This window comes from Phyllostomus hastatus, unplaced genomic scaffold (genome assembly GCF_019186645.2).
Source record: "Phyllostomus hastatus isolate PE091 unplaced genomic scaffold, TTU_PhHast_1.1 phas_scaffold_387, whole genome shotgun sequence".
NCBI lineage: Eukaryota > Metazoa > Chordata > Mammalia > Chiroptera > Phyllostomidae > Phyllostomus > Phyllostomus hastatus.
Genome location: NW_025334027.1, coordinates 1641548 through 1654904, shown reverse-complemented (window position 1 = coordinate 1654904; position 13357 = coordinate 1641548). Strand labels below are relative to the sequence as shown.

Here is a 13357-nt window from a genome sequence, read left to right as displayed (position 1 = left end):
AGTGGGGAGGAGGTGGGGGGAGAACAGGAGAAAAAAATACAAGGAATAAGAAGCATAACTGGTAGGTACAAAATAGACAGGGGGAGGTTAAGAATAGTATAGGGGATGAAGAAACCAAAGAACTCATATGTATGAACCATGAACATTAACTAAGCAGGTAGGATGCTGGAGTGGGGGAGGTTACAGGGTTGAGGGGGATAAAGGGGAGGAAAAAATGGGACAACTGGAATAGCATGATCAATAAAATATACTTTAAACAAATAAACAAAATGTTTTTAAAAAGTAAAAAAAAAAAACAAAGAAAACCCCAACCCCAAAACCAAGACTGGTGTTTCAGGAATCCCCCGTGCAGCCCGTGCAAGCAGCCCTGCCCGTGGGCTGTAGCAGCACTCACTCAACAATTTGGCCTGCACACGAGTCTCTGTGGAGAACTCAAGTGGCTTTTTCTCAACCTCTGTCATTTCTGGGGCTATCAGCTCTTTTGAATTGGGCCTTTCTTGGTTATTTGAGCTTCAAAAATTAGCATTATGACAGATACACAGTGAAAGTGGTGATATTTATTTATCTCTAGGGTAGGAGGCAAGGCCATGTGTACATACTGTCCTCTGGGCAGCAGTGAGGTGACAGCAGGAGTACAGATGACAGCAGCAGTTCAGAAGGTTGGGCCTTTGTGAAAATTCAGCCCTCATGTCCAGGGCACCCCTTGAAAATATCACAGGGGGGCTTCTCTCCTGGGCATCAGGAATGGTGACGGCTGTGCACCATCCTGAAGAAAGGTGAGACTTCAGTCGTGCCGCTCGTTTCTGTGTTCTGTGTGGAGATGAGGAGCCCTGGTTGAGAAAGGCTCTGAGTAATAGAGCCAGATGCGCAAGGACGGGGGCTGCAAGGGAAGGAAGCGCCCAGGGAGGGAAGCTGGTGTCCATGTTGCCAACACCCTCTAGGTAACAGCTGACATGCTACAGGTACATTAACTGCTATGAACTGACAGTGTTGGTCACTGGGTGAAATTGATTCAGGCAAGCTCGTCAGTTGTCGCTAAATTTCTCCTCTCATGTGGGCCTCAACTTCAGAATGGGAGCATAAACCACAAAGGTCGTGATGCCAAACATCTCCGTTCTCACTGTTAGAATGGAAACGGAATTACAGAGTTCCCCCAAAACGTGAGACACCCAGACCTCCACCTTTAAGACTTGGTGGGGTTGGCAACTCTCCCCATGAAGAGCAGGCAGCTGGTACGGTGCTCATAGACGAGGAACAGAAAAGGGCGGTCCACGGTGAAGCGGACTTGGGTTGTCAGCGGCATGAACCCCACTGTGGTCACAGCAGCAGCTTGGGTGCCCTCCTCATTCACTGTGATGGTACCTTGGTGCTTGAACTGTTTCAAAATGGAAAGGGCAGTTGTTAGATTCTGTCAGCTGGCACATAGAAAGATAGAAGATACAGCGGAGTCGCATCTCATTCAGGGAACAGGTTGAAAGCCCACATACAAGGCACAGACCACAGCTGGTCAGAGTGACCCCTGAAATGCTTTCTGATCTCCTGACAGGTATGGGTCATTGTGTTTAGAGGCCACGTAGCATCGTAATCATTCTTGCTGGTGGTCACAGTACAAGCAGTCTGCGAACCAAGCCAGAGAGGCTGCAGGCACTAAGTCCTTCTCACACTCGGGTGCGCTTCGAGGGGAAGGATGGGGCCTGGAGCTGCACAGTATTTGGACTTGTGTCCTCCCCTTTTTGTGGAGTGTCCATCATTGGTGTGTTAGGTTCATTGTGCAGCGTCTCTGGGTGTATTTAACGGGACTTTCATGACTCAGCTGGGAGTAGGTATTTCAGAGTGGAGTACACACCTCCTCTCTGGTATCAGCAGGAGTGGGGCTGAGCCCCGGGCTGCTTCCAGAGACAGACCACCCTGCCCACTCAGTGTCTGGTAGACTCAAGGAAAGCAGACCCAGCTGCCCAGCATGTGAAGTTAGGGCCGGACAGTAGAGAGCTTTGCTGGGGGCAGACCCTGGGGATAGGGCAGAGGGCAGAGGGGAGAGGTTACCAGGTCGATGTTGATCCTGTGGTCTGAGATTCCTGTCATGTTGCTGTTTCTATCAAACAGTGCTGTGACCCCCATGGACTGCAGGGCCTCCACCAGGTTGTAGTTCTTCTCCAGCTTGAATTTGGGCAGGAGCACCTCTCGAGTTCTGGTCAGAGAATAAGAGGGGGCCCAGTTTTATGAACCACCAGTTACAAAAGAATCATGTTTTTTACATGCACCCGAGAGTGGTGCATTTACCACAGAATTGACACAGCACTTGTTAACATATCCCGGGACTGTCAGTGGAGGAGTTTGGAAAGACCGTCTCATTGTAACTGCAGTTACTGAAAACTGAGGCATGGTGGCTGCTGTGTAGGCACTTCCTCTGTACTGTGTGGTCTGTGTCCTGTCTTCCCGGTCAGCAGCAAACTGCTACTGGCTTGTGGTTTGAGAAGGCATCTGAAGAAATTCTGTTTGGGTTCCTAATTTCAGCCATTTCTTCTTTTGTTTAATTAAGGTCAGGGTGCTTAAAAAAAGAACCCTTTATATACCAGACAGTGCTAAGCATTCTTATTCCTTGCCTCAACTCATTTAGTCCCCAACTGGATAAACAGCAACAATAGTGCCTTTGGGGGCAGATTCAGCCTTCTCAGGGATAAAGAAATGTTTGATGCTATTCCCCTTCTCAAGAGCTTACTCTCGTTTTGGCAATCCAAAACTCGCGTGTGAAGCGGTGAAAGCATAAAGGCAGTATGTTAATGTCTGACCAACTAGAAGACATCTAGCTACTGGAGCCATCCAAGAGGGGGAGTGGAGAAGGGGTATGTCTGTGGCCTAGAAGGCTGCCCCTAGTTGAGAGCTGGGGGGTGGGTGTTACTGTGTGAGCAAAGGCCTGTAGGGAGGGTGAGGCTGTGGTCGAGCTGCGGTGCAGGGGGGCTCCAGGCAGGGTGGGGTGGGGGGGAGCAGAGCAGGCCAAGAGGCTGGGCTGTATCCCGTGTGTGGGGGTTTCCAGAGAGTTTATGAGAAGAGGCGGGTAGAGATGGTGTGGAGGGAATGCTGTTCTGGTGGCCAGTGTCTGGGTGAACTGAGGAATGGAAACAGGCAGGCTGGTTAGGCCTTTGTAGGCTCAGGGTAGAGGGTCATGGGCAGTGTGGTTAGAAAGGCAAGTACGGAGGGGACATTTTTAAGGAAAAATTGTCAAGGCCTGATAACTGATCGGCTACCTGGGCAAATACCTTCTGCTAAGGTCCTGCTTCTCAATTTACTGTATTCTCGTCCTGAAAGGAGATCCACACTCGATTTACTTCTCATTGTGGGCCTAGCCAGTGTCCAGTGAGCAGAAAGGAACTTGTGTATTTTCTGCCATGATCCAACAACAGTCTTAAGTGTTTAAAACCTGTAGTTTTGACTGTGGAGTAATAAATAATAATACAGGAAAATCATGCAGGACATGTGCTAATGAGTTAGGAGGACCTCAGTTTCTTGGGGAGGGGGAGGGGAGGCATCTGTGCTGGCAGACACATCCCAGGTTCCAGCACTGTGAGGGATGCTCGACATTGCTGGGAAGTTAGGGATCATGCCACTTTTTGGATGACAAAGCCAGGGCTCAAAGCCACAAAGCAGGTACATGGCAGAGCCAGGATTGTTTCCAGGCTGACTCTTAAGTCACCTGCCCCTAACTTCTCTCATTGTAGAGAGCAGATGTGTTTCTCACAGATGCTTGGATTGCTTCTCACCAAGCAAGGAGTTTGGGATGAATGAACAGAGTGGCCCAGTGTGGCAGTTCTTGAGTACTCATACAGATGTCTCCCTTTTCCTTAAAATGGCCAAGGTGACAGTATTCCTGGGCTCTCTCGGGGTCCTGGAAGTCACAAGAACAAACACTCAACCTGAGGTACCTGTTTGTCATGCTTTTCTGCCATCTCTCCACCACCTGGGGCATCAGCTGTGTCTCGAGGGTCTTCATTCCAGACAGCTTGTGTGGGATCACAATTAGCATGCTGATGCCCCCCACATACTCCAGCTGCAGGACGTCACAGTCTAGCTCCTGGTCATTTGCCGCCAGGAAGTTCCCCTTGGTCTGCATCATGGAAACCTTGACCACCTCTCGTTCATTCAGGCGGAAGTTGTGGTTGTGGGTCATTTCCACTGGGAATTTATTTACCCAGGACCCTGTGAAGTCAACAGGAATGGGGCTTTTATGAAAATGTTCTTTTAGAGCAGTGGTCCTCACATGTAAGCATGCATCAGAAGCCTGTAGGGCTTATTTGGACTGTAGGTCCCACCCCCAGAGTTTCTGATCTCCAAAGTCTGGTTTAGGCCAAGAACTGGCCTTTTGAACAAGTTCTCAGGTGATGCTGATGCTCCTGGTCTGCAAACCATACTTTGAGAACCACTGTCTTAGAGGATTCTAAGGTCAGAGCACTAACATACTTATAGGAAGCACGATAATGGTGGAGAGGATAAATAGACTGGAGTAGATTCTGGTTTAGATTCTGACAATAACTAATTGACCCTAGCAAGACACCTGACTTGCCTGGGCCTCTACTTGTTCATCTGTAAAATGTGTATCTTTGAGCTCATGGCAGATCTCTCCTGATGGCTTTAATCCCTGACACTCTGCAATTCTGCAAGAACTAACAAGATGCATTGGTGATACAACACTGCCATCAGGATCTTCACTTTAGATTTGGGTGCAGCACTGTGTGTCCAGGAAGATAAAACTAATTTAGCTTCAAGATGTTAGTAACCAGTAATGATGGATGCCTCACCGTTGAGACCTGGTGGTGTGTCAGGCATTCTTCTAAGCACCTTTCCTGTATTACCTCATTTTCTCCTCCAGCAACCATATAGAGGTGGTGCTTTTTATTATTAGCCTCACTTTACAAATGAGGCAACAGGCACATAATGGAGCAACTGGTTCAAGGTTTCCAGCTGGTGGGTAGATCCGCTGGATGAGACAAGCAGGAGGTTCCTTTGGAGGAAGTTTAAACACCACCTGCTTCTGATTCATAGCTAGGTTTCCTCCTCCCTGAGCCAGCCTCTGCCCAGGACTTCGCAGCACTGCTGACGCAGGCTACTCTGGCAGGTAGCTATCCTGACATGGATGTAGGATGTTTAGCAATATCCCTGCCCTAACTTCTGAAACTGTCCGTAAATGCTAGGAGTGCTTCCCCTTCTGCCCCAGGTTGTGACAACCACAAGTGTCTCCTGACACCTGCCCTGGAGCAGAACTGTTCCCCAGTTGAGAATCACTGCTCTCCCAGTTCTGATGGAACTGGCCCAACCTGTTTTCTTGTGCTTTACAAAGCAGTTATAACATCTGAAATTAAAATCAAACTAGCAACAAATTTGGGAGCTAGAGATTAAAATTACTTTTTCAGGCTCTCCTCTCCTTTGATAAGCCTCCATGAAAAACTGGATGTTACTAGCATTTCATCCCTCTAATTCCCAGGACCAAATTAAATTACTGTTCCAATATGATGGGGAAAAGAAGCATGTATTGTTTGCCACTTTTACACTTCAGTGGGACTCTGGTTACTAAGTTCAGGAGATTGTAAACTGCCCCTGCCCCAGCTGTTTCTCCAGCCCCTTTTCAGTTGGGGTGGCTTGCCACCGTGTGTCTGCCTGCTCCTCGACACCCAGCCGGCCTAGTGCAGAGGGTCTCGGGCCCAGGGGTGCCCCACAGACTAGTAGGGTGGAGGGCTTTGGTGTCCAGATGCCTGTTCGAAAGTCATCCCCAAACAGAATTTAATTGATTATAGAAGTAAAATAAATGTCACTAGCAGTATACATACTTAATATATAATAATGGAATCTGCATTTTTTTTCTCATCCAAGTTTATAGGGGGCCTTGCTGCCCTGGGCTAAAGTGTGGTATCACTGTCTCTTGCAGTGCTGCCCACAGCCCTGTCAGTAGTTGATATCTCTGTGATAAAGGTGAGGAAACTGAGTCACAGAGACAGCGAATGACTTACTTGAGGCCACACAAGTAAGAGATAGTGAAGCCAGGCCTAGATTGCAGTTTGCTCACTCCTGAAACTTGCATTGCTAGCCAGTAATAGAATACGCCTGTGTTCATCGTGTGTACAGGTTTCCTCCGCACTCTGAACACAGAGCAGTCCCGTGAAACCTTTTGTAAGCCAAACAGTGTGATGTGGAGAGAACCTGTTTTCCTGAACTGAAAGAAATCTGAAGAGTATTTTCATTTTTATGAAAAAAGCTGTTGCTGTGCTCACGTAGCTCTTTTGTGAAAGGAAAATGGTAACTTGCGGAACGTTGGGGATACCTGTGCAGCACGTGTGCCTGTGTCTGTCACAAACCTTTGGTTCACCTGCCACAAGGAAGCGCTGTGCTTGACCTTTATGGGGAGTAGGCCCAGGGGCCCGCCTCATTCCCGTGGTCTTGGCTTCTTCAGTCCTCCTTTCCCCATCTGGCAGAATACCTGCCCGGCACACCTGCTGGGAGGCCTTGGCATCGGCACAAAGCAGTGTACTGGCCCATTGAGGGGCCCTGGCCCCACAGCAACAGCCAGAAGAGACCTCCGTCCTTTGCCTGTCTGGACTGTTGTGGACTGCACTGTAGCTGACCACCCAGGGAGCAGGGCCTCCCGGGCCTGGGGACTCCTAGCTAATTCTTGGTGGCAGAGAGGAAAGTGGTCTGTGTCACAGTGACCAGTAGTGATGCTGACTCATTCCTATGTCTGCCCTCCAGCTCTCCAGGCTGGTAGAGTGAAGTATAGGTTTCTTGTTCAGGTCCCAGTTGAGGGCATTTTAAAAGAGAGTTCTGGGTTTTACAAATCCATGCCCATTAATTTCTACGACTCCAGGGGTCTTGTGTATGTATAGTGAAGGGGGAGTAGCCTCTTTAAAAAGTGTGTGGGTGCCTAGCCTAGAAGAGTTGCTCTAGAAATAATAGTTTATTTGCCCCCATGCCTGCCCATTAGTGCAGAAGTGTCCCAGAAAGAGTTGTGGGTGTTACTGTCAGTTACTCAAGCTGAAGAATTTCACTTCAGCCTTTTGTCCATGTTCCTGCTTACTGATAATTGGACAAGAGGCTGAAAAAAATCCAGGATGGCCAAATACTAAAAAGATTTTTGTGTTATTTTTTTTTTCCATTTTAACAAAGTGCTAAAGATGGCCTGCCTGGGGTGGCCTAGTTGTGCACTTGGAGTGTCATTTGACTTCTGTGTGCCCTTAGTGGCTCCATCTGTGAAGTGCGGGTGCTGGTAACAGTAACAGTCTCACAAGGTGGTGAGGGTTCAGGGAGTGTAAAGCACAAATGGGGCTCAGGGAAGTGTCAGCTCCCACTATCACCTTCTTGTGACCTTGCCCGTCTCTGCAAGCTGACCTTGTGTCTTGGTTTCCTGGATAAATCAGAGCTAGAATACAGTTCTTGGCATTCAGTCCACCTGCATGTATACTAAAAGAATAACTTGCACCTTTGCTTTGAGAAACATAAAACTATTACCTTTAAAGTAGATGCAGTTTAAAATCATCATCTGAGTGGCTGGGTCTATATCCTGCAGAGCATCTTTAATGAGGCCCTTGGTGAGCTTCAGAATGTGGTTGTTGGTTTTTGATATGAAGGCAGGGTCTGAGAAATCAGCCTCTTGGGCTTCGGCAAAGTAGTATTCTTTTACTTTAGTTTTGAAGTCATTCAGGATTGGAAATTGCTTCTGGATATAAAGGTCATTGACTGACCGCAGTGTATACCCAAAATTCCTCCTGAAGAGTCGATGAGTCAGTTTACGGAAGAGATTATGAATGGTCGTGATCTCGTATTTGCTGCTGGCATTGACGAAGTCTTTAAAGTGCAGAATTGAGTGCACTTGTTCGTGAGTCTCCCCCTTCAGGCCCAAGGAAATCATACCCATGGCAGTAGAAATGCCCACAGGGGCTATGAAGATGTTGTCGGAATTACTGGTCTGTTCTCTCAGTGCTCGGTAAAGGTTAAAAGCGAACTTTGCGTTGAGGATGTTAAGACGCTGGATCCGGGTCTTGCCCTGGAAGAGCTGGAGGATGTTCCCAGCACTGGCCTCTGGATCTGTCGGCAAAACCACGTCGATGATGTCAATGTAGTCATCGTCTTCGCTGAGCAGCTTCTCCAGATCCAGGTAGTCCTCGTCCTCCTCCCCCTCAGTGATCCAGTCATTGGTGACCGTGTTTTCCTTGTGGAAGTCAGCAGGGAGAAGGGGCATGCTCAGGTTTTTGCTCTTTAATGGCTCCCATTGGGGACCCACAGACGTGGAACCTCTCCCTCCTTTCTCAGGCTGATCCACCAGGCCGTTGTGCCCACACACGGATGTTATTATGAGAAAAACAATGAAGGATTGGAGTGGGCATTTCATTTTGGCAGAGCGAAAGCTAAGAGGGAAAGCATGACAAGTGAGAGGCAGCCCAGTAGACCCCACCCCACCTGTGTGGTGCTCACGTGGCAAGTCCCCGTGGCTCTAACCCAGGAAGATCCCTGGGAGCGCCCGTCTTTAACCATGTTAGGCTTATGGACTTCGAAGAGGACCTGGTGAATATAAACAGATACTAACCTAGTGTGGGGGCTTTATAAACCTGCCTGAAGGATCTGTGGGCCCCTAGATGAGAACCCCTTCTCTTTTCGAGGTTTGCAGAACTGTAATGGTCTGAAATCCTGGGGGCTCAAAGGCCCTGGGGGAGTTTCTTTTTCATTCATTCACTAAACTTTATCTCCTATCTTCACACAACATATTAGGCACTGGAGGCTTAAAGGTGTCCCCCACCAAGAAGCTCACCAGCAGCAGGGGTGGGGACAAACGTGCACTAAAGCAGGGGCTCTCATAAGGACACTACCACAACGGGCGGGGGTGCAATGCAAGTCTGGGGTGCAACTCTGCCTCCTGTAGTGGGAGTAGGGGTACCAGGAGAGTCAATTTTAATGCACACCCTGTGGTAAGCCTGTCTTTATCTACTCATCCTCTGCCTGTTCCAAGGAAGGGTTTGACTTGGCTTGTCACATCACTTCTGCCTGCCAGATGGCTTTGTCTTTTCTCTTGCTAGTTCCTTGCTATTAACTGCATCGTGGGTAGATGAGCTGTTATTTGATGCTTCTGTATTTTCCCAGGAGAGTGACACTGTTTGTAATGCTGTACAATCCCACACTATCTCAACTTCTGATGACTCCAGAAAGAGTTGTGACTTACTAAGTTCGTTGTGTGTGTGTTCCCATCTCCTGTTAGATATTCGAAGAACAATATCTGCTTCCAGTCAAGGCCAGATAAGAGTTACTGCTCCTGTTAAGTACATATTTGAACTTATCCGGCCTGAGGATGGGACTTCCTGTATGGATACCCCACTGCAAATGCTCCCAGTTTGTTGATGTTGACAGTGGCAGCCACTCTCAGTGCAGTCTCTGCGGGATGCCTGGTGCTGTACAAGGAGCTTTGTCTGTGTAACTTAGGCCCAGCAGCCTTCTACGTGTCAGAATACTGAACCTGCAGCTGTGGCTAGATTGGAACCAAGTTGGTTGAACATCCCCCTGAACAAACACACCCCTCGCTGAGCGCTCTTCCTGTTTGCCCTAGAGTGTGCCAGGACTAGTGTCCCCACTCTTAGTCACCCTCCTTGTGGCTGCTCCTACAGCACTGTTGAAATTGCCGCTTTACCTGTTGTTCTGTGCACAACTCGGAGGCTTTCGAATTGTATGTTTTGGAGAGGGGAAGTCATGTGGTTTCTGGCTGTGAAAATGTCTGTTTTGTCATGCACCTCCCACCCCCAAGTCTAGCTGAGGCTGCAGGGCCACACACGGAGCCTGCCCCTGGAGCAGTTTCTAATGTGTGTGGCTGCAAGCAGAACTGGGCCCAGTTCCCAGACAGAATTGGGCATAGGTATTGATGGTAATATACTTTTCAAAGTTAGAAAGGAAGAAAGTAAGTGACTGGGTGGAAGTCTCCTTACTGGGCTGCACTGAAAAGTATCCTTCTCAGATAAAAATAGGTTAAAAAATAAACCCAACTTGAATAAATAAGAATTTGGGAAAAGGAATGTGAGACCAGATGGGGACAGAGGTGAAGACATTCATGTTTTTATCCTGTGTGCAGATAGTACCGTATTTTGCCGTGTATGAAGAGCACTTTTTGCCCAAATTTTTTAGGGAAAAATGAGTATGCACATTATACATGAGTAGTACTAATTCTGTATCTATATAAATGTTTTTAATTCTTTTATTTATGCTTATGCATTAAAAGTGGACTCTAGAAAGCACTAATGATATCCATATGCAAAATAATACCCTGGAATATGGTAATTGGTTTTGTTTCTAAAATATATATATATATTTTTTAATTAATAAATAAAACAAAAGGTTTTTTTCCTGAAAGTTTGGGCCAAAAATGTGAGTGCACACTCTACGTGAAAGCGCATTATACACAGCAAAATACAGTATATTTGGAAGCTTCTTATACCCCATTCTGCATTATATGATGAAAAGCCAAAAATAGTTTTCATTATTCCCTTATCAGACGAAAGAGAAAATATGTCTGATATTTCCTATGAATATGAAACTAAAGATCTAAATGGTAAATCTTCCTGTTGTTTTTCCATGTAGTATAACAAGAATTATATAAGATACTTTAAAATTTTCACTAGGTTGTTGTTAAATCCAGATTACTATCTTTGAAGAGAAGCATTATTTTTCAAAGGCAAATCACTCTGAAGTTTGTTTTTCTGGGAATTTCATAAGGCGCTTTCTCACGGAGATTGCGTGAAGCAGGGTTGAGCACTTTGGTTATACATCAGAGTGTAGCACCGGGACATCCTTGTTCCTCGTGGCCATTATCCGGAGGCCCAAACAGGGCAGGTATAGTGGGAGAGAAGTAACTGCCTGAAGTTTTTAAAGCCTTTAATTTTGAAATAACTTCAGACTTCCAGAAAAGTTCAAAGAAGAGCATGTAGAACAACCCCCATGTACCCTTTCCCCAGATCTTCTGTTGCGGAGCAGTGGTTTCATCATTCCCTGTTTCTCTCGCCGTATATGTGTGTGTGTACACACACAGGCACACACATACACCTTTTTTTGCCTGAACCATTTGAGAGCAGGAAACTTCTCTTATGTCCCTCTAACTTTTCATTCTAATTATTCAGGAAAAAATGCCTAAGAACAAGGATATTCTTATACACCATCACAGCACAGTTATGCAATTCAAATAATTTAACATAGGTACAACCTTGTCCTGGTCTAATTCCTGTTCTTAATCTTGTCAATTGCCCTAATAATATAACTGACAAAATGTTATAATAGGAAAACTAAAAAAAAAAACAAAATTATTTTTTCATTTCTAAGATAGTATAGAAAGCTTTGAATTTGTAGTTTGATAAAGAAGTGCATGCACAGTTGTCCATCTCTAACCTCAAATAAGAATTTATAATCAGCAGAAATGTTAGAAACCAAACTCACCTCTGTGCTTCTGAGAAATGTGTTGCAGAGATGAAATCAGCCAAGGTCATCCAGCACAGTTTCAAAGTGAACTTTGGTGCTGGGCCGTTGTTGCGTATCTCCCAAAGTAAATACGTCCCAAATCAAACACCACTCAACCAGCTTTGTCAGCACAAACCCCTTAACTGCCTTTGATTACTGCTGAGTGACTTGTGACTCCTCGGCCCCAGTCCTGGTGTAGCTGATGTTTCGAATGCATGACTGTCACGTACTGATGGGAGCAGTCTCGCTGAAGCTACCACGTTCTAGAAATGCTCTGCAGAGCTCCAGGGCTGAGTTACTCCAGGGGCAGTATCAGCACTGCTTCCATGAAAGTAGAAGCCACTTGTCTGCCCTGCAGCTGTGAATTTTCCCTCTAGGATGATCGCAGCGTCTGCTTTCGCTCTGGTCCCCAGGGCTGACATGGCTACTAAGCGGACAGGTGTCCCCATCCTTTTGAGCTCAGTGAAAAGTGAAGAGGAGGAATGAGACTCATCCTCAGTCTGTGTTGGTTATTATCACTTTCACAAAACATAGTTTACTCATAGAAGAGATCTGGAAGGAGACACAGCCAACCTTTAACATTGGAAATAGGAGGCAGGTGGAAAGCTTTCATTTTTATTCTATATACTTCTTCATATCTAGATTTCTGATCATGTAATCCACTGTTGCAAAAACTGGATTTCAACCCTTAATGACACTTTTGACAATTTGGATCTGTTCCCCATGAGAGGTGTGTGGTTTGGGCTCTTATTATAAAGCAGTACCTTCTGTCACGCATACTGTACTGTTTCCTTTCCAGTTCCAGGGCTTGCCTCTCAGTTAGATACGCGAGGTATGTCCCACAAAAAAAAACAGCTGTTGTTAATATGAGATCTGTCCAGGAGGTATCCAGCCATGTAATATAAAAAATTAAGACATTTATTAAAGAAGACACAAGATATAAGAAACAGCCCTGGCTGGTGTGGCTTAGTGGGTTGAACGCAGGCCTGCAAACCAGAAGGTTGCTGGTTCGATTCCCAGTCAGGGCACATGCCTGGATTGCAGGCCAGGTCCCTGGTTGGGGGCATGTGAGAGGCAACCAATCAATGTTTCTCTCCCTCTCTTTGTCCCTTCCCCTCTCTCTAAAAACTAAATAAAATATTTTTTAAAAAGATACAAGAAACATTGTACATAGGACAATGACACCTCAGTCCCCTTCAGAGTATGCACCTTGGGACCTCACACAGTTCTTCCAATCGCCATCAGTAGCCTCGTCACATTTTCCTGAATCTCATTGGTGGTCTGAAATCTCTTCCCTTTCACAGGTGATTTTAGTTTTGGGAAAAGCCAGAAGTCGCAGGGCACCAAATCTGGGCTGTAGAGGGGCTGAGTCACCTGGGTGTTTTGATCTTCATCAGAAAACTGCACGAGATGTGATGCATGAACAGGCACGCTGTCACGATGTAGCTGCCAAAATCACCAGTTGCCCACAAGCTGCAGCCTTCTGAATCATCTGAATAGTTTGTTTGGAGGATGTTCAAGCTTAACCCCAACTTTGATGCAGATTCATTGCTCTGCTCGCTCAGTCATTTTTAATTCAGTGCCACACAATACACGTGCTCACTCCATATTGTCTATACCGCCCCCACCAAGTAGTACCAAATTACTTTCCAGAAAGAGTTGTACCAGTCTATAATCCAAGAGCCATGTGTGAAGGTGACCATCTCCCTGTGTGGTCCTTCTCCCCCGCTCTGCAATAGAGGTTATCATCTCTCCTACTTCTGTGTCCCCAGCCCAGAGTCTGACCTGTGCTTGGTGCTCGCTCATAAGTTACGGCACAGAGTTCCCCTTCCCTGCCGGTTGATTATGGGGGCTCGATGTCTGCTGAGGTCCTGTGAGGATCGACTTG

At 46.6% G+C, this 13357-nt stretch overlaps 2 protein-coding genes across 2 annotated transcripts in view; one reads left to right on the top strand and one right to left on the bottom strand.

Moving 5' to 3' along the window:
- Nucleotides 1-13357, top strand: part of PI4KA (phosphatidylinositol 4-kinase alpha) — a 100847-nt gene that overhangs the window by 44732 nt on the left and 42758 nt on the right. The gene's annotated exons all lie outside the window — the stretch shown is intronic.
- On the bottom strand, nt 538-11565 carry SERPIND1 (serpin family D member 1). The gene is made up of 5 exons (XM_045819752.1): nt 11449-11565; nt 7492-8387; nt 3921-4194; nt 2044-2188; nt 538-1375 (listed from the first exon to the last, which is right to left on the bottom strand). The coding sequence occupies exons 1-5, from the start codon at nt 11496-11498 to the stop codon at nt 1184-1186; spliced, it is 1557 nt and encodes a 518-aa protein (XP_045675708.1). The 5' UTR covers nt 11499-11565; the 3' UTR covers nt 538-1183.